The sequence below is a fragment of the Perna viridis genome, chromosome 4 (genome assembly GCF_037379345.1).
Source record: "Perna viridis isolate PV_CMFRI_1.1 ecotype Kerala chromosome 4, ASM3737934v1, whole genome shotgun sequence".
Taxonomy (NCBI): Eukaryota; Metazoa; Mollusca; class Bivalvia; order Mytilida; family Mytilidae; genus Perna; species Perna viridis.
This window is the reverse complement of record NC_142448.1, coordinates 23068591-23094376: the sequence shown is the minus strand read 5'-3', so window position 1 is coordinate 23094376 and position 25786 is coordinate 23068591. Positions and strand designations below refer to the sequence as shown.

The 25786-nt window shown below is 33.1% G+C and overlaps 2 protein-coding genes across 9 annotated transcripts in view; one reads left to right on the top strand and one right to left on the bottom strand.

Annotated features, from left to right (window-relative positions):
• Nucleotides 1–25786, bottom strand: part of LOC148619377 (cyclic nucleotide-binding domain-containing protein 2-like) — a 43422-nt gene that overhangs the window by 16685 nt on the left and 951 nt on the right. For 3 of the 5 annotated variants that reach the window (XM_088579221.1, XM_088579220.1, XM_088579217.1), the window contains exons 2-11: nucleotides 24592–24666; nucleotides 23798–23877; nucleotides 23352–23469; nucleotides 20994–21068; nucleotides 20284–20372; nucleotides 19019–19092; nucleotides 14563–14639; nucleotides 11962–12045; nucleotides 9588–9658; nucleotides 722–799 (exon numbers count right to left, since the gene is read on the bottom strand). In XM_088579221.1, coding sequence (XP_088435347.1) covers nucleotides 722–799; nucleotides 9588–9658; nucleotides 11962–12045; nucleotides 14563–14639; nucleotides 19019–19092; nucleotides 20284–20372; nucleotides 20994–21068; nucleotides 23352–23469; nucleotides 23798–23877; nucleotides 24592–24666 — 821 coding nt within the window. Of the gene's footprint in view, nucleotides 1–721; nucleotides 800–9587; nucleotides 9659–11961; nucleotides 12046–14562; nucleotides 14640–19018; nucleotides 19093–20283; nucleotides 20373–20993; nucleotides 21069–23351; nucleotides 23470–23797; nucleotides 23878–24591; nucleotides 24667–25427; nucleotides 25516–25786 lie in introns of those variants that run through there. The other 2 variants (XM_088579218.1, XM_088579219.1) reach the window with 2 other exon arrangements.
• LOC148619378 (uncharacterized) lies at nucleotides 329–9241 on the top strand. 4 transcript variants are annotated; one of them, XM_088579222.1, is made up of 3 exons: nucleotides 1449–1472; nucleotides 1838–3859; nucleotides 6727–9241. In XM_088579222.1, exon 3 carries the CDS (start codon nucleotides 6770–6772, stop codon nucleotides 8588–8590), a length of 1821 nt encoding a protein of 606 aa, XP_088435348.1. In that variant the 5' UTR covers nucleotides 1449–1472; nucleotides 1838–3859; nucleotides 6727–6769; the 3' UTR covers nucleotides 8591–9241. The 4 variants fall into 4 exon arrangements, with proteins under 4 accessions (XP_088435349.1, XP_088435351.1, XP_088435348.1 ...); XM_088579223.1 differs by lacking the exons at nucleotides 1449–1472; nucleotides 6727–9241 and adding an exon at nucleotides 329–481 and having other exon boundaries at nucleotides 1838–3481; XM_088579225.1 differs by lacking the exons at nucleotides 1449–1472; nucleotides 6727–9241 and adding an exon at nucleotides 339–476 and having other exon boundaries at nucleotides 1838–3481.

The following is a 25786-nucleotide window of genomic DNA, read 5'->3' as shown; positions in this document are numbered from 1 at the left end:
GAACAAGATTTTCTGCCTTTTTAAGTTTTCATCCGAAAAAATTCCTCATAACATTGCATTAATTTCTTAATGAAAAGCTATTCACAATGTGGAATCGGCTTATAAGGAAGAAAAGGAATGCTTGTTCTTCAATTTTTGATGTTTACGTCTTTTACCTCTACTGTCGTATCCAATATACAATAACAAAATAACGTAGTTTCCAAAAATAATATTAACTGTCAATATCAGCTGATCAGCGTCTGTTTGCAGAAATAGCTCCCTTTGCACCGAAAACACCGTCTAGAGTACCATTGTGACGTAAGTTAGGTTTTCCGCGTGTGACTTCCGGGAAAAAATGGCCGTCATCTTGTAATGTAAACATGGCATAGCAACATAACAAACGCTGTATATTTTTTAATCCCCGATCTACGGTCGTGGTATTGAGGACGCCAATCTTGGGAAGACGCACTGAGTTCGGGATTATGGAATTTATTTGCGTAAGGTCGGTTATTTTTGAGAAATTTCAAAATTTGCTGTCGCCGGTTGTAGGTGACCCAGAGTATAGCTTTTTTTTTAATATAAATAACAATTAAACATGTATATATATATATCACCATGTTTAGAGGAGTGTTCAGTGTTCAGATAAAAAAATAGCATATTGCAATTTAATTTATTTTAAAATTACCGTATTCTTCTTACAACAAATATGAAAACATATGATTTTTTATTCGAATACACTTACTTGAAGAAGTGAAACATGCATGTTTTTGGATTAGTTGATAAAAGTTCTATCGGCCACTCTCTTAAGAAAGGAATATTTCTACAAATTATAAAATAGAACAATATAAACACAATATAATACAAGAGGGAAATAAGTTTAATTTCAATTCGTTCAGACTTTGAATTTGATACGAAGTTGTAGCACCAATATGACCTTATACATATATTGTTTAATGTACGTAGTTCAATCGTTCCTGCTCAATATTCCCCTTCCAGAACTACAAGATAAACAAAAACATGACAGATGCTTCTAGAAACGAAGAGAGTGGCTGCGTTTTATATAAAATGCAGGGTTCTGTAGTATTTGCCTTGTGAATATAACGTTTCAATTAAATTCCCTTTTAATCTCAAAATAACTACAAAGACTGAGAAGTAAAATACACATTTAGATTTTTATAGACATTTTTTTAACCAAATATCAATTTGAGAAGTTATTTCTATTTTTATTATTGTCAGTGGCATTAAATTCATACACCAGTATTCACACAAATACTTTATGTAGGATCTAAGTACATTGATTCTTTTAAATACTCTATAAAATTTTATAGACTCTTACATAGTATTATTATAAGTTCTATATAATTATTATTTCCAAAAGAAAGTCAAAATTGCACATGACCTGTAAGTCATCATTTTGCATGTCATGTGAACTGTATTGTATGACGTAACGACATAATTTTTGTCATTCATAAGGATATTAGTTCAAGATGGCAGTAAGTTTGTTTATGGTGTGTTCAAATACCTGTATCGTTTATTTAAATTATTCTAGATGTCGAATTTATACTAAGCCTTCGCGGTACACTTTAAAAATACATTTTCCCTTAAAATATTGATAACAGACTGGATAAAATGTTTCTTCCCCCTATACTTGACACTGATTATTTATTTACTATATACCTAAATAACTGCAAAAATGCAAATGAATTGAACTAAAAACTGTCATGATAAACTGGACGCAGATTTTCTTAGTTTCTCGTCTCCTATGCGTTGAATACGTTAGTATTGGTGTTCAGTAACGATCCCACAGGAAGTTAAGTTTATAGAAAGGAAATACTTTGTTTACATTCATCAATTACAGGTCAAATGACATGGAATGGAAAAGCCAGGAGTACATGTTTTACAAGCTTTTAAACAATGTTTATGTAATCAAGTAGATCCATTGAAGATAGCCCAGTGCTTGTGGAAACATAACGCAATTAATGTAAGCCAAAAGAAAGTCATAATTTTCCTTACTCAAAACAATAGAAAGGAAGCATGGGAATACCTTTTGCCTTTTATTGATGGAGATTACATTTTCCAACAATTTTTAAAGTCATTACTAATGTGTAATTATAGTGAGCTTTTTCTGCAAATGTTGACTCAATATCACTGTTTGAAAACAGAAACTTCTAATACGAGAGGTCTTGTTTGTATTCAACGTGCACACAGTTTAAATGAAAGTAGAAGATTTTCACAGGATTTGTTCATCGATATGAAAATAAAAACACACAATGTCAGTATTGGTAATCCTCGAAAATATCTCCGGGGACGTTCAGAGTTTTACTGTTCAGAGTTTAAAACGGAAAATGATGGTCTACAGAAAATGATAAAAGCAGATAGATATGCCGCTTCTTTGTGTGCTGAACTGGATTCCCATACAATGCTTTTAAGTCCTGATTTTCCTACACATGGACTATTCGAAAAACTTCAAGAATTGATCCCTTTTACATCGAATACTTGTGTCACTCAAGTTGCTCATGATTGTAGAATGGCAAATGTACTTGCAATAACAGGGAATGGTGATAAAGGGAGTGATTTTCTTCAAAGGGCAATGGTATCCTCTACAGGCATCGGTCATTGTGTCGAACTGATCAATATGCTTTATATCCATGTTTTCAACTTGATATATGTTTTTGAAAAAAATCCAACCTACTTAACCTTGGAAAAGATCATTAATATATCTGAATATAGCCTTCACTGTTTGGGTGAAGAAAAATATGACTTGATAAGAATATTCTGGATGAGAATGTTCTATCTCCGTGTAACCTTTTGTTTACTTGGGATCAGCAATAATTGTAAAATAATCCCCGGATTCGTTGTTTTACCTAAATATATCAAAAAAGCAAAAATGTTCATAGCAGAAGTTGATAAGATGTGGGAAGGGATTGAAGCACGAAGAAAAATGTTTTATTATGTCGCACAAGCTAGAGTGTGCGAGTTAGAAGACGACATCGAAATTACTATGGCGTATATTAACATGGCATTAGACATGGGTATAAAAGGAAATTTTAGTGAAACAATTTCAATTCAAAAATATGCCCAATCTTTACTTGAAAAGAGTGACAAAGGACACTACATGGATTCAAATATATTGGATCTAAATGTAAGCTACGATACACTTGAAGCATTCAATAAATATGCAATCGAACATGAAGAAAGTACACCACAGTTGGCTCCTAAAAAGATACCAATGGAACACGGGGAGGAAGTAGATACTTGTATTAAAAATTTCCATACAGAAGATTTAAGTGATCAGCTTTCTTGCATCAGTATTCAACACGACAAAATCGATGAAATACGTGAATTATCGTGCACATTTAAATGTGAAGATGTAGAAACAGCAGAATCATTTACAAGTGACGAAACAACATTGAAAATTACAGAGATATAAACATAAACACTGGAGACACTTTCTATGGATTTAAATTAATGAAATAAAATAAAAAATAAAATAAAATAAGAATTTAATCGGTCCAGCGTAACCATGCAAAATTTAGGCCACACTAAGGTAATTCCGTTGTTAAACTACAAAGTATCTTAATTTCCCGATGCAACATCGAAGTTATATCCAAGTTCTTTTTTTTTTCATTTGTACACGTTATATGTACTAAACAAAACCCGGTTCCAGTCAATAAGTCACCTATTTTAAAACAATGGTTTAAATACCATAAAAAGATTAAAATTAAAAGAATGAATTTTGTAATAGGATTTCAATGAATTCAATTATAAATAAATACGGAAATTCCACGTTTATTTATGTAACAATAAAATGTTATGACGGTATGATTTCGAAATGTTGCAAACTCAAAAGTGAATGTCCAAGGGATTACAATTTTACGAGGTATTTATCTTAATATTTTTCCACCATGTAATGTATGTTTACTGTAAGCACATTCAAATGTGGAAAGGCTCATCCACGCGTGCAATTTTACCTGCAATTTCCATACGTACGTAAATTTGCTAAGACTTCTGATATTTACTCGTTGAACGAGAAAGAAGAAAAGACGTCAGTTTACAGCATATTATGTAACTGAAGTAAAAATAGGGTTTTTAAGCATACAAACTTTTATTCATACTGTAAGTTTGTGGGGAATCTTTTTGTGTTTGAAACATTTTTATGTCTACATTGGACAACTTTCATTTTTGTTCCATTGTTACATTGGCATCTGTTGACTATTAATCTAAAAACGTGAAACTTTTTGATGAACTGACACGTTTGCATTCTTTTACCTACTACCAATAAATGCCTATTGTGTGATTAGGTGGTTAGAAATAGTTATCATGAGAATTACTTAATGATAGGATTTTAATTATAGATTTGATTATAAATGAATATGGACAAACTCTAAATATTTATACAACAGTTTAAACCCTACGCCACCGGTGTATTTGATCGATACTAAAAGATTTAGTGGGGTCAGCTTTTTTGCCTAACGGCAGCTACACGCCTGACTAATTTACGCATGTACTCGGTTACTTAATTTGGGTTATTTATGTCTGTTTTCATAATCTTAGTCGTCGTCCCCAGATCAGGAATATCATGTTTATCGTCGTAATCGGGGTCATTTTCGCTATATGAGTATGACAGAACACTTTGAAATATAATATTCAAAACACGTTTGTACTTAACTGGCGTAAGTTTGGTATCAAAAAAAAAACATAAATGTATTTTTTCAAGTAAAGACGAATTCCCTTTACTATTTGGTCAAAATGTACGGGTTACTTTCTAAAAAGAACTGACTGCATCTATGAGCTGACGCGACCGTAAAAGTTTTAAAAAAGGATAACACCCGTTTTTGTCTATATCAAATGAGAACTGTCCACGAAAGGAATGAACCAATACCATCCACCGGATGATTCACATAGCTGATTTGATCCGAAAGAAAGAATATCGTTTGGCTAGATCCTTTAATCTCAGTTTCCGCTATACAGATTACGTATTATCTTTAAACAATACTAGTTTCGGGGATTTGATACATCGCATCTACCCCAAAGAACTTGAGATAAAGGATACTACAGACACTGTAAGGTCAGCTTCATATCTTGACCTACATTTCGAAATCGATGGTAAAGGAAAACTATTGACCGAACTTTACGACAAACGTGATGACTTTTCATTCAGAATTGTCAACTTTCCTTTCATCTGTGGCAACATCCCTTCAGCACCTGCGTATGGAGTGTTCATATCACAACTCATACGTTATGCCAGAGCTTTCCGAAACTACGCAGACTTTTTGTATCGCACTAGAACTCTAACAAATACGCTTCTGGAACAGGGTTATGTTGCTACAAGATTGAAATCATCACTACAGAAGTTTTGTAGTCGTCATCATGAACTCGTGGATCGTTATGGTGTATCCATCTGCATCATGAAAACTGATTTATTCAACGGGTCATAGTTTTCCTTTCCTCGTTTGTCTACCCTGGACTTGACTTTTTATGAGCAACTCGGCGGGTGTTTCTAGAAAAGCAGAGGACGCTTACCCTACCGGTGCACCTGGTCCATGCTCCCAGTTTTTAGTGGAGTCCGAGTTGCTCATTTGCTTTTGTTACTTCGTATGTATGATTTTAGTTACTTTATGTTCTTTGTTGTGTATGTCTGTTTTCCATGTCTGGTCTTTGTCCCTGGATTGCATTCTTTTGAATACCGCTATAACCTTGGTTTCCTTGATTACTCTTTCACAATACTTGTCAGAACCTAAATAATTCACAGTACGCATATACAAATCGAGCACTGCATAAATTTTCATGAGCTTCTAGATCATGAGGAGACGTAAGACAGACAGGTTTAAGCTTGTGTATTCAGATGTTTTGTTTGTTGCGGTATGAAAGGCAATAGGTCTTTCACAGTGACTTAAAAAATCCAAATTGATTTCTTAAACAACTTTTTTTAAATTTTTTCGCATTAATCGTATAGTAAAGAATTGCACTGATTAACTGTGTATTTTCCGAGATAATTCGATTTATCAAATAAGGTATTCCTAACTGTAATGTAATTTATATTCAATCAGTTTAACTTCAGAAGGAAAATGTTTCAGGTTTGATAAAACTCATAAATGTATACCAAAGACGCAGAATTCTGTTTTGTAATATGATGTAATGGTTGTAATATTTTGTACCTATAGCAAAAAAAAATGCTCATATAAAAGAATCACCCTGTGTGTCGGTCTGTCCGTCTGTCCACATTTTTTGCAGACACAACTCCTACTAAAGCTCTCAAGGGGCTTTTATGAAATTCAAGAAAGTTGAGTATCATATGTAGAAGTGCATGAAGGAATGTACAAAAAATTGTCAAGAATTTAAAATGGGGATAATCCAACTAAATAGTTTTATATTTCAAATGTTAAAAAAATTCGTAACCTCTACTCCTCCTAAACCACTCAAGAGAACTTAATAAAAATTAAAAAGGGAGAATGGGCATCATTTGTCCACGTGCATAAAAAAATGTAATCACAACAGATAACTTGTTACCTGTACAATTTTCTTTCCTTTTTCATTTTGGTTATTACGGCGTGATCATCTATATCACAGTTGTTTTTCATACAACTCAAACCAAAACTACTGTACACGCAGATTATGTTCATAGAAGGTTAACTTTCGATCATAGTTAGGCGACAAAATTGGTAACATAGTGTCAATAAAAATGCAAATGAAATGCGGAACTTTGTGAAACCCTAACTGCAGCCCTCTTCTATTTTTTTTCTTCAGATTATAATAACTGATCTCTTCTGAATTGTTTGACATTTTTAAAATGGAAGTTCGTGTGGTACGAGATTTCAAAGATCTATTATATGAACAAGTTGATCCACTGAAGATAATTCAACACTTACGAAAACATCTAGCTTTAGAAGATAGCGAAAAGAAAGTTTTATTTTCATTATCTACAATCGATAGAAAGAAAGCTTGGCAACGGCTACTGCCTTTACTTGAGAAAAAGTGTATAATACAACATTTTTTTCGATCATTGCTGGACTGCAGTTACACCAATCTATTTTTACAGATGACAGTTCAACTAAAATGCATACAGAACACAAGCGCAATCGGTATACCAACAATTGTAACTAAATGTGAAAGCTTGCTTGAGAGTCGGAGATTCTCACAACATTTATTCATCGATATGAAAATAAAGACACACAATATAAGTATAGGAAATCCAAGAGAATACCTCCATAAACAATCTGAATTATATAAATTGGAATTTGATTCTGAGAGCGATGAATATGCAAAAATGATAAAAGCAGACAGGTTGGCATCTTCTCTTTGTGCAGAAATAGATGCACACACAATGCTTTATGACCATAGATTTCCGACCCATGGACTTTTCAAAAAATTAAAAAATCTCATTCCTCATACTTCTAACACGAGTGTCACTCAAGTTGCATATGATGCAAGAATGGCCATCGCCTATGCAATTGCAAGACAAGGCGATAAAGGAGATGAACACATAAGGAATGCCATGGGAGAATCTCTCAATATAGAGCCATGTGTTGAACTTGTGAATATGCTATATATCCATGTTTTTAATCTCATCTGCATATTTGAGAACACACCTACATCACAAACACTGGAAAAAATAGTTCGCACAGCAGAACATAGCATGAACTGTCTATCAGAAGAAAAGTGTGACTTTATACGAGTGTTTTGGGCGCGTATGTTTTATCTCAGAATGGTCTTCTGTTTGATAGGGATAAGCAATAAGTGTGATGTTATTCCCGGGTATACAGTACACCCAAAACACAAACAAAAGGCAAAGAATCTACTGACTGAAGTCGATAAGATTTGGAATGGTATTGAATCAAGGCGAAAAATGTTTTATTATGTAGCACAAGCACGAGTGGCCGAACTCGAAAATACTACAGAAGATTTAGAATTCGCTATCCTGCACATTAATGAAGCCGTTGATATTGGAGTAAAGGGGGCGTTCGGAGAATTGGACTCGATTAAAAAATATTCATGCGACTTGACTGATAGACTTTCCACACTTTCAAACCTCGAAGTTGCAATAACTACCCGTTCATCCAAGAGAACCGAAATGCAACATGAAAGTCCAGAAAAACAATTTGTAAGTAAACCAGAAAAGGCTGCCGTTGAATATTCGTCGTCAATAGAAACCAATGAAAAGGTAGTTTTTGGAAGCTGGTATCTGCCATTAATGAAAGAAAATAAATTTACAATAAATGATAATAGTGAAAGTTATGAAGTTCAAGAGCTGGCAGGGATCCCAAAAGATACACAGGTTAAGGAACGTGAATGTACTATTAAAAATAATGATGAAATGTCAAAACTAAACTATGAACATAATCATCACAATCCAAACCAACGATTAGGTGTCACTGCAAAAAGCCATCAAGAACTACAACTGGAAACTTCCAACTTTATCTGCATTAATCGACCTAATGACGTTCTATCTGAAACATTAATAAGTGAACCCACCAACATGCAGAAAGACAATCCATCTTCGGTGTCATTTGACTCCACTTTGTTCAGATCGCTCTCTGTCAATTTTGAACAAGAACATGACAGTATTGGTCAAGTTAGTATTTCACTTAGGAGACCAAATTACTTCTCATGACAAATATAAATCGTGTTCCGAGACGAATCTCACCACGTAGTAGCAAAGAGAGTTCTGTTCAAATAACCCTTATTTCCTTGTTTATAGGAAACTACTATTTCAATAGTGTTAAGTTTCATGGTTTTTTGTGTGTGTTTGTTAAATTTTTAAACATTAATCGTTTCCTCTCTGAGTGCATAAGAATGAATATTGTCGCTAGTAAAAAGAGCACGTGTTGTTCTCAATGTAAAATCTGACGGCCTTGGTTAATAGCGATAAAGAGGTGTCTTTGGTCAACTTCACTTTATTTTTTGCTCTCATTTCGTGAACGTGATCAACGACAGTGAGTTATTCTGCTACAAATGTAGATATTTACTTTCAAGATACAAAGAACAGTTAACAGAGTTAATTTTAAATACAATTTCTAAATATTTATTTATTCGAACAGTAGATACTTTTAAAAAGCCTCAGATTTAAGCAAAAGGAAAAACACCCACTATTTACAATTTTCTGGAATACATGCAGATTGATAGCCGATTCTGTTTTTCTTTTTCAAAATCTTAGTTTTTAATGTGCATTCATGTAATAATTATTTTGTCACCGTCTTAACCTGTCTGATTCATGCTTTAATCTATACATAATATACAAAATATATTTAAGCCTTTAAGCAAATCCAGAGTTCTTTATTTATGAAAGGGATGGAATACATTTGTGCGTAAACATACTGAATTAGATGGGGAATAATCTCTTATAAAGTAGTTTTTTACGTGCCAACTCTCATTGCAAAATTACAAATCGTAATGGTAATGAATTTTAAGTAAATAAGGAGGTATTTGGAATGTTAACTTCCTGAAAATCGGCGTGACAACCTGTCACAATTAGAGTAACTGTTAAAGATTTTAAAAACTTTTAAAGATTAAAGTTGTATAAATTAAGCAAGCCAATTATTGTAGTCAAACACAGTTAAGCATATGAAAAGGTGTAAATTCAAAGTGGTTATATCTACAACTTTACAAACCTGATAAATGATTCCTGCTCAGGATTCCGGAAACCCTGAATCCCTCCAGACATGAAAATTTCGACGAAGTCCTGAAAATATAAAAGATTGATTCTATTAAGTTTACGAACCTGGGCAAATGTTAAAAGCGCTATGCCTCCTTGTGAGAATTTTTGTTTTATTATCTTTTTTTCATGAATACAGTCACATAGTTAAGCAAAGTATGGTGCTCAACTTTATCATGTTAACGCGAACAACAAACAAACAAAAATAGTATGGATATTATGTTGCTAAAACGTCGAAAAGGGCGATAACTCCAACATGACTTAACATATTTAAAAGGAAATTTGACCAGTTAGATCTTGTCATGCTTATTATGTTTACAGTGTCAGAATAGGGCTATATTTAACGATTTTGGAGATGTATGCGAAAAACTTCTGTCTGACCTCTATGTTCTATTTTTAGTAACGGTCGGCCATGTTTTACAACGGATCAAGAATCTCCACTTCAGTTCTATTCAGAACATCCTAAGGAACATTCACACCAAGTTTGTTCCAATTGGTCGAGTAGTGCCGGATGAGTTTTAAAAAAATTGTTATCGACGATTGACATCAAGTGATGGCAATAGCTCACATGACCCTGTAGGCCAGGTGAGATAAAAAAAAAAGGAATAAAACAAGAAAAATAATGCCGTTGCGCAATGGAATTATCTGGTAATAATTTCAAGTAAAAGCCTTCCACAGGTCCACGGGTTGTCTTGGATGCAAAATCAATTTGCTATATACCCTTCTACAAATCCGAATAACGGGAAAATTCATGTACCGCTTGTTTTAAAAACTCGAGTCTGCCTGTATCAAAGTGCAGGTTTACTACAACAGTACATAAGCAGCTTTCATAAAATACCAAAGAAGCGATTTATGAGGAGTTAGGGATACAAAATGGGTATCATCTTCCCCCTATTTGAATAACTGGCAAACTACCGGTTACAGTTTTTACAAGAATTGTCCCCGCAGGGGCTAAGACCGCCCCTGTGGTATAAGCGATGCTTTATCTTTATATTTTTAACAAAACTTGTCGAAATTGAAAGAATTTAGCCAGTAATATAGGAAGAGCTGTGGATAACATTATGTCGGACAGTCGTAGATGCATACAGGTTGGACACTAAATACAATTCTATCTTTGTGTGATATAAAAATTCAAATTTGTTTTTTAATAAAATAAATAAAAATGACGATGTATAACGGAAATGAAAAAAAATATGTCTTGAATTTTATCAAATCTATCAAAGGTTTAGTGTGACTTGTGGAATGCAAAATGAGTACTTTCTAAAATAGTAATGAAACCAACGGAACGCTAATAAAACTTTTTACTGCAATTTTCATAAAACCCAATCAAGAGATTTATGTTCAATTCCGGATACGAAAATGGTAAAATTATCAACTCCTCATGAGATCATAGAAATGTTCATGTTGAGATAATAAATCGCCAATCATTTTGGTAAGAATGAAAATACCCAATTCATTTTCTGAAAGTTTCATAAAAATCTGTCCGGAGCTTTGGAATGAGTTGAAGTTACAAAAGAACCACCAGATAACGTGCTACTTTGAAAAGCAGCTTTTGTAAATGCCCTCTGAGCTAAAGAACATGGTACTATTTCCTCAATGGTAACGCTGAAAAAATTAAAACTTCGTGTTTCTTCCTTTTATTATTAAACTCGAGAACCTCACTCTTATACTTATAATAAATGATTTGTGATTATTTTGTTAAACACTTTTTTCTCTCTAAATAACGTGTTACCAGAAAAGAATGTCTGTTTTGTCTACTGGAATATACTAGTACTAAGAAGGGTTTTTAAAACTAGTTTTTCATACTACCTTGGTTGATATGCAGGGACTTTGTCGCCGTCCTCGTACGCAAGGGAACTAAAATTGTGTAACTTACGTTAGCTGATATACTCAGAAGTTCTGTCGTCGTCCTCGTACTGCAATGGATCTGAAATTCCAGTTCGTACTACAAGTGGCATGAATATGTGCTATTACCTTACCTGATATACAGGTAAGTTCTGTCGTCATCCTCGTATTACAAGTGGCATAAATATGTGTAGCTTACCTTAAGCACTGACCATTTTTATCTTCAATCTTCAGTGTGATGTCGGATATTTTTTATCTTTTTGCGAAAGCGCAAAATATTTATTTATATTGCAGCAGCAATCGAAATCAATATTTTTATTTTAAAATCTGCCTTGTTTAGTAATGGGGAAAGTATGGAATCGTTATTTTTATTTTTAATGGACGTGTAAAAATGTTTGGTTCTTCAATTTTTAGCTCGTACTGTCATAGCCTGAAACTGTGGAGTTTACCTGAGCTGGTAAGGTTTGTGTAACTGTGTAACTTACCTTAGATGATATACAGAGGAGTTCTGTCGTCGTCCTTGTACTGCAGGTCGCCTGTCTAACACTGTTAGTAATCACTGCAAGTTCCTTAAAAAAACAACTTGAATCTAAAATCTTTAGAGTCTTGATTCTATGTTTACAAAATATAAATTTGTTAATAAATCATGAAAAATTCAATAGTTTCGTTTGCATGAGTATCAAATACAAAATCCTACCTTTATATTTGAGACGAAATGAACGTTTTATACCTCACGGACTTGGTTTAAATATACAGCTTTATTGAAATTAATTCGATACCTCGAGATAAAGACTAAGTTTAACATAAATGAATTCGTCTTATCAGCAAAGTTGATTGTGGTGACTGTCAGTTTAAATGGTAGAATCGTATTTACTGTAGATACAAATGTTCTGTTCCAACTTGTTCGTATTAATCGAAAAACAATCCATACCAGGAAATTAAAGGCCATTCTCTGCCAATTTATCTCAGATTTGCAGTTTATTCTAAAAGTCAGGCACTACAGTTCAGAAGGATCATTAACTGGTTATACGATCCTTGCAGATCCGGATACGTATAACGATTGTACGAGACACGTTATCGTTGAACTCAACCACAATTTAAACGTATTAAAATGCCCTGAATTATAATGTACTTGTATTTGGAAATATTTTCATTTCAGACTCACTTTTAGTTATGCTCAGTTAAATAATACTTAAACTGCATGTGTGTATTTGTTTACAGGATTTGTCATTTAGATAGCTGTTATCATAAAATTATACATTTTAAATGACATATACCTGCCACGTATTTGAAAGGAATAGTTGTATTGGAAGACCACACTCCATCAATTTACAGCAATTAGGGAGACATTGAAGATTGGTTGTCCTCCCATGAGATGAACAACTTGTTATATTACACAGCTTCATCGACTATCATTATACTTCGTAAATTACTATCAAATGTCAATTGAATGCACCGAAACCAAATTTTCTTAAGTATTTAAAATTACTCAAAAAATTTAGGAAAGCAATTTCAATTTGATCCAGCAATTTCAATAGACCAGAGTATTGAATATCTCGTCTTTCCTGTGGATCTCAGTAATATTTCTGTTTTGGAGGCTGCTAAAGGTTCACTGAGATAATGATATGTCATTAAAGCATTTCCTTCAACGGTAACGGGGAAAAAGTCAATATATTGCGTATAATTATGGTGATTTTGAAAGTTTGTAGAAGCTAGTGTAATGTTAATAAGCATTCTAATCAAGTTTATGTAACCATCATCATGACATTTTTCTACAATTTTAGTGTATCTACAGAATTGATTTTTTCCCATCAAGACGTATGATCTTTCATAAGAGTGTCCTATTATATTTTCAGTATGTAAACAATAATAACATGTTCTTAGATTCCTTATAGTAGAAATAAGATTTACTTTTTCGAGTGTACTCTTAACCATAAATTCTTTCTGAATGCTGCAATAGACCTTTTTATGGCAGATTTATGAGCATACCCAACATATACATCCGTGAGGTAGGGAATGGGTGGAACAAAAGAATTTTTCACGCGGAAGTGTATATTGAGCATGCTCAACACATGCTCTTCATGCTCTTTGGCTATCCCACATTTAACACGAATGGTCTATTAGGATCACCATCAAATTGTTCTATTTTGTTTGCAGTCTTACACTGTTCGATTTAAAACATGTGACACCTCGAATAGTGTAAAAATAAACTAAGTATCCCTTACTTCGATTAATTAAAAAGAAATGTATATGATTTATATATATTTGTATCTTGTTCTAATAATGTTTTCCGTGGGAACCAACAATTTGATAAGCCATGAAGGCCTGGGATTTTTATTATTATCATTATTCTTGAATTATAACAAAAAAAGTTCACAAAATCATCGGCAGGGAATAGTATGATTCAATATTTCCCCATTGTAGATTGTTCAGGGAAAAAATAACTTTTTTCCTCTTCTTGTCGTTCAAAACGTTTTTGACTCCGGTCGTTTCTTAAAAATTAATGTTTTCACTCAACAGATAACCCAAACTTTCTCTTCCCGAGAAAGAAATATATATGCCTTATGTCAAAAAATGTTAGGATACACCAGTCTTTACAGACTGGTTTCTGAACTAAATACATCGTGTGTTGCCGTCAACCTTGGTATCGATAAACAATTATTTCAGCGGATATTAGAAGGATCATGTCTCTAGTAAAACTCAGGTGCTGTTATTTGATGATCGAGAAGTACTTGATCATAACATTGGTCAAGAATACAGTTCAGCATTTATTCCGACATTTTAAATCCAATTAACAATAAAACAGCTGCCATCAGATACGAATATCGTACATTATGCATTGAAAACCATTCTATGAAGGGTAACAAACTAAAACAAAGCAAGGGCAGGAAGAGAGAAAGGAATAAAAGAGGACATGTAATGTTAAGATATTAGTAAATGATAATAGGTAACTTTCTTCATATAAACTTGCGCAACAATTTCAGGTAACAAAGTTTCACGTTCTACTTGCTTATCATGAAAACCAGTAGTGATCTACCTTATGGTATTTCAATGACTACATTTTACTGAAATTAAAGTAAACTTACCCCGAACGCCATACCTCGACCCAAACAGACAAGAAACTTCGTGTTACCCCTTTCTTCGTCATACTGTGTCACGATAACTAAAATAAAAACAAAATAATAAAGTGGACAATGAATCGTATTAGAGACAGAAACAAAACAAAATGGAAATGGACCCTTTTGTGCTAACTATGAGCATGCTTATAATATATAGCCTAGCTGGCCGAGTGGTCTAGGGCGCTGGACTTTGTGTAGGCGGTGTTGCCATAGATGTCACAGCTGTATGAGTTCGAGTCCCGCGGAGGGAACGATAAAAAAAATTGCTTCGCAAATTTGACAGTTCTAACATCGTTGGGAATTTTTCAGACATATATATATTCTTTTGTCCTACACAAGCCCTACCCCGTGGAAGTGTATATTGAGCATGCTCATCAAATGACACTAATCTATCAATAGTGCTGCGGACGGTTAAGGATTTTTCGAACTTTAATGTGCCGTGTTATACAATTTTAGTACAATTAATAGTTTAGATATGTGAAAATGTGCAACTTCAAACTCATTTTGCAAAGTCCATGTCGTAGATCGAATCGAGAACGTTGTGTTTATTTTATTTGTTATTCAGTAAAGAATACTTAGATATAAATTGTAATATTCTACGGTGTCTTATTATCTCTTAATCATTGAAAATGCGCTAAAATGCAACCAATTTTAGGGGCATTTTTGTTCTGTGATTAAATAGTCAACTTTTGTCGGAAAAAGTTCTTTATTACATTTTTGAAATTCTATACATATGATCTTTACATGTTACGTGTTTTCCGATATCTATGATGGACGATTTCACTTAAATTACATATAAAAGTGTACTGGGGTCGATTGATCTTTGACCCCTCCTCTAATTTATCCAAAATAACAGAAAACTTTATCACTTTTCAGTTATAAAAGAGTGATAATCAAAAACTACATTGATTTATCTTTCCATTGACATATGATATAGCCGTATACCTTCTAGGCCTATTAAACTCGAAAACTAAATACCTGACCGCAGCACTACAATGATTCAGTGATGTATGTTTGAAAAACACCTTAGACTTATAAGGAGCTGTATTTAACTTAATAAACCATACAAGTGAGTGATTGGTTTGATGCAGAGTCACTAACAGTAACAGTGATGCGCCCTGTGCAGGTCCGGGTGTTAAAAGAATAGGCCTGCAGCAGCGCTAAGCTTGTCGTAAAAGGCGACTAAATAGTGCTTAGAACCTTAGCCGTCTGAATATAGCTGAACTATTGCTGCTCGGACGTTAAACCCCAACAAACAAACAAACAAACAAACAAACAAAACTAACAGTGATGCAAATCTGATATCAAGAAGACACCAGTGTCATGTGATTAAATAACTCTTAAAGAAGAAAAATAATGTTCCAATGATAAATGGTTAGTAGTATGTATCGAGAAACTTCTGAGGCAATGATTCAATGTGAAGCCCGAAAAAAAGTGTATTTCCTTCTCTTACAGAAATTTCCAATAACAGTAAGGATTCAAAGCCTTGAAGAAAAGTGATTAATCAAAGATTATTTTCTTTCTTGGTGGTTTCTTTATTTAACCTTTACTTCCTTAAATTACTAATAAACTAAAATAAATGCATCATGTTTTGTTGCAACTTGACAAGTAATGCCGCAACGTGTATATATATAACGAATGAACGTGCCGAGACTGACATAAAATTCCTAAATGATGAACATGAATCGATGTTAAATTTAGTTACTCGCCCAACAGTCGCACAACAAACCACCTTTAACCAAAGTTTATGACAACTTTTTTTTCAATTTAAAACTGAACGACTGAACAACTGGATATATATACAGTTCGGACAGTTCATTTAGGTGCATATATATACCTACATGAACTGTCCCGTACTCTCATACATCGTGTACTAAGTTACAGCCCTAGATTAATCCTACGAGGAGGAATGACCCGGCCAGCGAAGGCTATATTTTTATATAGCCTATCTGGCCATGTGGTCTAGGGCGCTGGACTTTGTGCAGGCAGTGTTGCCATAGATGTCACAGCGGTACAAGTTCGAGTTCCGCGGAGGGAACGACCAAAAATTTGCATCGCAAATTTGACAGTTCTAACATCGTTGGGAATTTTTCAGACCTGTCTATACATTTACTTTATCTTCCCTGTATCAATTTGATCCGATGGAGCAGTGTAACGAGTACAGTTGTCACATTCTGAGACGTTTGTATATATATATATATATTTATATAAATAACTAATAAATGAGCATGCTCATATACTGTTGCACGTTCATTATTTCTTCAAACACAGGGGCTGCGATCGTGATTAGACAGGAAAGCATAAATCAGTGAAATTTTAAATCCAATTTGCAAAATAATATACTGTTAAAACAGCTTTAAATTTGTTGCGAATTTATTCATGGTACCATATTCTGTAGATTATTTTAACTTAAGTTTTGGTTTTAAATATCGCATTGTTAGTTTAAAAGTCAAATACATTTGTTTGTTTGTACGAATTCTGACTGGTACAAAAAACTACTTAATTTGTTATTTGAAAAAAAGTAATTCAGTATACTGAATTACTTTTTTTTCAAATAATACCCTGCCTGCTTAAGAATGTAGACCTAGGGTATTCTAAGGGTAATAACTCCTGAAATCAGTGATATGTTTGTATCATATTCAATTTCACAAAAATCTTTTAAGTTTTCCTTTGAACAGAATGAAATCAGTCTGAGTTACTTTGATGCTTACATGAGATTGAAGTCAAATGCTGAATACAAACGTTTCAATAATTTGTAAGAGTTGTGTCCCTTACCCTAGGTCTACCTCCTTAAGCTTGGCTAGAAATGAATTGTTTCGCCCTAATATCAATGTTGTGTCTTCGTGTAGTTTCTATACGAATTCTTCCTAAATTTCCTAATGTTTTCTCTAATCATTTTTTTATAATTTAAATGTACATGTTTTTAGTCATGATTGAGAATTTAGAGGTAGAAGTAATTATAAGGCATGCATATAATATTGTACTGCTTTAGAAATTAAGACAGTACTTCTCCAGTCCATAATCCCGAACTACACTTTATTCCATTAATGTTATTCTTTTCTGTACTTAATGTTTGTTGTTAATAAAAGTCTATTTGAATTTTAATCTTAATTAATTTTGAATTATTCACAAAATAGCAATTACTATTTACAGCATGTCTTAAATCTACAAGTATGTCTTCAAAACATGTCCAATTTCATCATTTAAACTAAATGCTTTGTAAACTTTAAGTGCCTTTTATTTCCTCTATGGCCTCGTCATGTGGCAGCTGCTCGTTAGTTGGAAAAGACTGTCAGTTGAAGTAAAACTCATATCATAAAAAATACTATCATTTTGATCTTGTTTCCTTGTGGTGTCTCCAGATATTTTGAAGTAATTGAACTAGCAAAGATTACAAGATATGTGAGTCCAATTACATTTGTGGCGACAAGATTGTATTGTAAGGTTCCTTGGAGAGTATATTAAATTCATGCTCCTGACAAGTATCATCAGTGAATCAGGTCACATCTCTCAGGCACTGAGGATCTTGTCACTAATTTCCGGATTACTGACATTCCTTCCAAATGAATTCATAACCATTTTGATGGGTTTATAATACATGTAAACAATATTTATGTGATACGAAAGCTTTATAACGGTTGTAGAAATAATTTGTTTAAATCAAAATCGACCTTGAAAAATTCAAGAAGCGGAATAATAGCATAAATTGAGAGATTTTTCTAGGTTGCATGTTTATGATCTATTAAACGATTTTTCCTATAAAATAACTTAGATGGCATATTCAGTGACAATGCATTATCAATGTCTGAAAGCGTCGATATTACAATGCCGATGGATTGTGGAGAAAAATGCTTTTCTGCTAAAACTTCTTTTATTGTTTTAATTCTTTAAATATGATTGATAGAACTTTTGTAGTTGAATATCCACATAGATAATATTTTTAAATATATATTTATGTTAAAATATACGTTTTTTGTATATCCATTACAAATTATTACTTATTACCCCTTTATTGTTTACCCTACATCGCATACCTTATATTACACCTGTAGGCCTACATCACATACACTATGTTACATCCCTGCTCGGAACACACTTGAAGTATAGTTGAGATATATGACATAGTGAATTTGGCTTATCAAAATCTTAATCACATGCAGTACATCACCTTTCGGGCTAGTGGCCCTTGGTGTGATATCGGGGTTTTGTTTTTATTCTCATGTAATATTGATGTAATATTCAGTATACATGTTTTTGAATAGCACATAAGAAAATCAAGATCCTACTTCTTCAATTACCCAAAGCTTAAGAACAGAAGCATCATGCTACTTAAAAGGTAGTTATAAAAAATGATTTTTAAATCAAGTTAAAGTGGTTACAATTCAATATTTCATATTATAATTAATGAAATATTTATACTTACTAACACCACTAAGAATGAAATAAAACGAATGTGGAAGATGGAACTGCCTGACAATAACACGTCTTGGTTCATACCTACAATATAACAGCATATCATTGAGTGGAAAAGAAAAACTCAGAAAACTGTCATATTTCAAGGGGTTAATTTTTTCACTACACACCTTTGGAAGGACAAAGACAATCGGGCGATACACCCTTGCAACAAAGGAATCCAACAAAATTACTAAATTAAGGAAGCCATATGTCTCCAACTGTGGAGAAAAACCGAAGCCAATAAGATTTACACAACTACTATACTGATAGAAAAAGAACGGATATGGTGAAACGGAACAAAGGCACCAGCGAATAACCTAAATACAACATACTTTCAGAGATCACTAAAACTTCTTCAATAAGTGAGGAAACATCAGAACAATTTATTGTGATAAGAAAGGAAAACTAAACACTTTGTCAAAGTGAGTAAACTCGGAAACAGAAAAAGAACATTTAACATTTGTTACATAAAACAATAATATACAATACAAAATAATTCCTGAAGTTCCACATGTGCCTTTATATCGAATCAAAACGGCATTGTGACCCGACTTTTAAAGGCAATCGGCTGCCATCGGGTTATGCAGATCCACTCTATCGTTGCAATGGAGATACGATGTCAGATTAAAGTACATGTGGTGACTGACTATCTTACAAAATTGAAGCAAAGTCCAATCAGCGGTTCCAGGTAAGTTGCATCAAATGTGTGTTCCCATGATGTCACATACACAAAAATGTCAAATCTAGATGAAGGTGCATCATACAGGATCAAGTACAAATTAAAACCAACAACTATACACATGCATGAAATTCGATCGGCACTGTCCCCAAATTGTGCATAGAGTGGATCATACATAAAACGAATCTCTCCTAAAATTAATTGAATCAAAATGGCGGTAAATCATTACCAAGCACATATTATTGTAACCGAATGAGAATGGAATCCGATTAGCGGTCTCAGAGGAATTGCGCCCACAATAATTTGTGACGGACGGAAGGACTGACACAGATCACTACTACGAAATGAGTGACAGAAACGAGTAACACGAACCCAACTTAAATCTGAGGCACAAGCGACCCGAGGTGACCTCAGTGCTTAAGAAGGATGAGGGTGAGCTTCAACATTAGAAAATTGTACATATTTCTTCCCGTTTTATTGTTGTGTCTCATGGTTGTATCTTCGGCGTAGATTAAATTTAAATTATATTTAACAAAACGAAATATTTAACTCACGTTTCATACCAGCCTACCCGACATAGTCTTTCTTGCATTGTCTTCGGATATTCAGAAAAGGCCTTTATATTTCTTAGGCATATCAGCAACTAAATGAGATAGAAATTCCCATATATAGACAAAATTCAATACTAAGAGAAGTAATCAGTGTTTAAAATAGCTAAAATCCAAATTTGACACTAAATGATTTTTTTTCTTAAAATTAAAAAAAAAATTAATTATGGTCTGCATGTTTTTTTGCAACCCTGGCTTTGAGAAGTACACTCGGTAGTTTTTTTTTGTTTTTTTTTGTTTTTTGTTTTTTTTTATAGCTCTTCTGAATGATGATTTTACAAAATACCTAATACATGTATGTTAAATCACTGACTAAAGATCGAATATTAGTTTAAATATGATCAAAACTGCCAGTACAATACAAAATATAAAAATGCACCAATAAGAGATTTATCCGTCCAATACGTCATATTAGCCTGGTTAAAATCCATATTGGCCTAGACCAATATGACGTATTGGACTATTTAGTCAATAAAGGTATCATTGCATAAGGTTTTTCATATTGGCTGAGTTATTTGTCCTCGGCTATTGCAATATTGGACTTCAGCTACCGTGACGCACCAATCCAATATGGCTGGTTTCGGACCAATAACTTGGCCAATATGGAAAACGTTACGCAATTATTTTATATTATTCCATGATTTTATATGACTTACGTATCTGATATCCCTTTCAGATCTTTCATGTGGGGGTACACGCAAAATTCTAATCCCTTCCGCTGGCATCCGGTCCTGGCAAATAAAAAATATCAATTATCGTACCATTCTTGTAGCCTAAATGTGTAGTGTGGTGTCACTTGCTTCCAGATCCCAAGTCCAATTGACCTATATTTATCATGAGTGATATTTGAACTGGCTATGCTTTTTAAGTATTTTCGGCCTATTCAGAAGGAAATAGTAAGCTTGTATTTATAAAGGTATACATAGCACGTCGTCAAAATGATCGTGTTTTAAATATATAGTTTACAACGGTTAAAGAAGAAATCAACAATATTTTTGAAATTGAAAGCTGAATGTTTTTTTTTCTCGGTTAACGCTTAAAGGTCTATATATATCATACATTTATATGAATGGTATTTTTTTTATTTGATATTGTCATTACATATCGCCTAAACTTGTTGATTAATAGCACCAATAGTGAAAGATGTGGTTGAAATCCTACACCTTTATTAAGATTTACTATCTGAAACTACTACAAAGTGGGTTTTTAACGTCCTTGACTACCCTGTCGGGTCTCACAAGGACGGCCCAATTTTGTGGGCTTTCAATATTTGATATTTATTTTAATGCACACATTAGTACGCAGTTTTACTAACGCCACACGAGACCATTCCAGCCCATGGCTCTGATGAATGGGTTGACCAATGCTTTCTTTTTAAAGTTTGAAAACTGGATTGGTTGTTGGTTAGATTGGCCAACTTTTAGAATTTAATAAGTGTAAATATAAATCCCTGATTTACACGTGGACTTAAGAACAGCCAAAGAAGCAAATTAGAGATGTATTTAAAGTCAATATAGTAAAATAAAATAGAGTAGAATAAGAAATAATAATTTTTTTTTATTATTTAGGAGTTTAGCATTATGACTGAGTATAAACCGGAGTTTTTTTTAAGCAGAACGCATGTGACATTGTACTACACACGACTGGAGCTGTCGGCGCGGTAGATACGTTTCATAAGCATATGTGTTCATGATTCAAAAAAATAAATAAATAAATAAAATGAGAGACTATGTATAGAAATATATTTCATTGTGGAACCCCATATCAGGTGAGTTTAGTTATATTTTAAGTCAATTATATATTATTCTGTTTTTATTGAAAAAGGATTGAAACCTTAATGCTACCAGAGCGCCGCATGACAACCTGAAACTGCTTGGCTGAAATCAATGCTTCAATTAGAGGGTAATATTCTGCTCTATTTTAGACTGGTTCCGGTAGATATTAGTTGAGTACTTAAATTTCCGTACACTGCATTCTTGATTTTTGGGGGGTTTAGGTTTTTTTTTTTTTTTTTTTTTTTTTTTTTTAATTCTGTTTTGTAAAGACCTACATTTACATTGGGATTAAATATCATACGAAAAAACTTGGAAGAAAATAAAACAATATGAAAATAGAGACAAACATGCAAAACTGATTGTTAGGATTTAATTTAAAAAAAAGAATGACAACGGAACATTATAATAATAATAATAATAATAAAGTAAATAACACTTAGCTTAGAGGGTGATAGAGAGTTTGTTTTTCCCTTGAAAATACATTGTCACCCTCGGCTATACTCCGACAGTGCTAGAGGTTGTCTGGCAAGCTATTTTCTGACTTGGTGGCATCCTAACGATGAGATATGGATGAACGGAATTCCAAACGCTTACATTGTAGGAGTACCTCAGCTACGCCTCGGGATGTCAACGATTTTCTCGGGATAACAAACTGCCCTATTACTCTTTTCGCTAAATATTTTATTTGTATAATAATTTTAATTGTTAACCACTAATACGGTAATATTTTTTATACAATTTCCAGAAAGGAAATTCATTTCATAAGAAAATTTTTGAGCGAGATGAAAAACTATTGGATACTTTTCTCGGGCATGACATAATTTGTTTCCCTCAAATTGGTAAAGTTCAACTAGAGTATTAAAATTAACACAAAAGAAAAAAATACTGACTGAATGGAGCATCTTGAAGGTTTCAGAGATTTAGTAAAGGCAAATTTTACATTGAAGATATCAAACTTTTTTGTAAGTTTTCGAAAATATAGGCTGATACTTTAGGTTCTGTCAGATTATAGTTTAAAAAAAAATTCTTTTTCTGTACGCACAGTAATTTGTTTTAATGAAAACACGACAACTTTTGCAGTGTTAAGAATCGTAAGTACGTAGGTTTCAACATCTATTTGTTGAAATTTGAAAGTAAATAGCTAAGTTTGGACTATCCACCATACAAAAAATGACGAAGTCCGAACTACTTTTCTTAAATGCGCATAAAAACTTTGGTAAACAAAAGAAGGATAGCTACCTGTCTGTTTGCCTTATAATCCTGGGGATTGAAAACCAATCCTTCAATGTTCGTATTATCTGCCATCTGATCTGATTCTTGTAAAATTGATAAAAACTCTGTTTTGTGTGAATCAACCCTAAAACAATAATTTAAAAAAACAAAATGTAAATAAATAAAAGATCTTTAAAGGACATCAATCTGACTTGTCCAATGGAAAATGGCCCAGCGTTAGAGGAAACCAATCTGACTTGTCAAGTTGAAAAACACCACCAGAGAGCATCAACTGCACTGGTCCAAAGGAAAATGACTGTTAGAGCACACTAAGTTGACTTGCCCAATGAAAAAGAAATGTATTTACGTTAGATATCTTGGTTTTATCAGTTTTTGCTATGTTTGCTTTTGTTCGTTTTTGCCCTATCATCTTCAAGCATAGAATAAAAGTTACACTAATGTCTCCTTCATACCTTTTGTAGCTGAACTTGCAGAGCCTGTGACAAATCATTGCCAGTCGAGCATACAGCTGAAACCGCCGGAGCATTGAACCCTAAAAAACAAAGTGTCTGATAGAGGTTTTGTACCGGTTAGTTGTATATATAATAAACCCTAACATGGACAGATTGATATAGTATTCACTGGTAAAATATATGAGAAAAAGAATCATTGCTTTGGAGAATTAAATCATTAACACAAAATACAGTCAAACACCACAATACAAAAACCATAGACAAGATGTGATTAATATAGAACATCCATCTACGTGGCATTTTCGGTCATTTCATGTAGTTTTCTCAATAGCATAATCCTACACAGTGTTGAAAATCAGACGACTTGGATAACAAAAGCAAGGATTTGTGTGCATTCGATACACAAACATTGCGATCTGCAGTTTACCGATGGGCAGACATGCGTCGTAAAGAGGGATGCCCATATCAAGTAAATTATTTGTAATTTATCTGTTGAAAATATCAAGTATAATTTTAAATAACCAGATAGGGATGGTGGAAAGTACATATATGTACAAAGTTGATGGAAGGAACAAGGGGGAGGAGGTCATCTTTGATAAAGATTTAGAAAAAAAAACATTTTACATTTAAATGAAACTCAATTTAAAAGACTGATATCCTCATTCTCAAAATGCTGGTAGGAGTACTGAAAGGGATCAACAATAGGGAGAGGCACAATAATTGACCGTTGGAATGGAAAGATGATTAAAACGTCCTCTTAAGTAAAAAAAAAAGATAATTTTTGAAATTCTTACCTTCAGGCGGTACTTTTTCTTCCATTTTGTCACTGGTGTAAATCCCTCTCTTGCATTAAGAATTTCCGGTAAACTCTAAAATACAAACAAAAATCATTCCAAGGTTTGAATTGTGTCTTCAAAATAAAGCACGAAAAGGAACAGGACGGTGGTTACTTACGAATTTGAAACAAAAATTATATGAAGCAAGAAAAATACGATAAACAAATATTCCTGTAAACTAGTTTTGAAGTTTCAACATATTTAATAATGACCTGTTGATACGAAACCAACACTTTTCATTCTTCGAGTAGGCCAAGCTTTCTAAAGGTTTCGTAATTAATTATAAAAAAACTGGTCTAAAAACCCCTCATTTCCTTAACGTTATTTGATGACGATTGCAGTTTCCAAACAAATGTAAGAAATATTTTTGTGAATCGGTTTTTTTTTTCATTGAGGGTACTTCAAATTTGTAGATGATTAAATATTCATCTTACAAAGAGAAAGGGAAATATATTACAAAATGTATTATGAACAAATAAAAAAAACATAATACATGCATATAAAAGAAATTTGATACGAATCCCCTACATTCACTGACAAACTTCTATTATAAAATTAGCATTTTAAAAAACACAAATGAATATTTTGAAGTAACCGATATACATGTATATTTGATTTCGACTTGTCACATTTGCGTAGTACTTAAATCTGAATTTAGTTGTTTTGCTAAAATATGTAAAAGATCACAATGACAATCAAAAGGACCAAACAACTCCGTCTTTGGATGTTGCTATTTTGAAGTCTCTGTTCCTGAAAATTAGCAGAAAAATGTTACAATAAAAACATATACTTACTTCCATTCTAGGCGTTTCAAAAGGCAACTGTTACCGTATTACTGTATAAGTTTATAATATAAATGAGTTTTTTTCTCAAGGTAATAAAATTTGCATGCGAGTCAGTAATTTGTCTTTTAATAGATCAAGATATTGAGATGTGGTCCGTATAATGAATTCCTCTGCATTCACTTCAAGAATTAAGTGAAGCGCAATCGCATAAGTGAAAATAATCATAAATAAGAAATTACGCTCAATTCATGGATTGTGAAACTTGTACAAAGGGGATCTGTTATTATGGGTAAAATGCTTCACTAAAATATATCATTCTTTTGAATTAAATTAAATAACAATTTAATGCGATTTTTAACATGTTCTTT

Excerpts from the sequence above, each read along its gene's own strand:
- LOC148619378 (XM_088579222.1), top strand. The coding sequence starts at position 6,770 with ATGGAAGTTCGTGTGGTACGAGATTTCAAAGATCTATTATATGAACAA.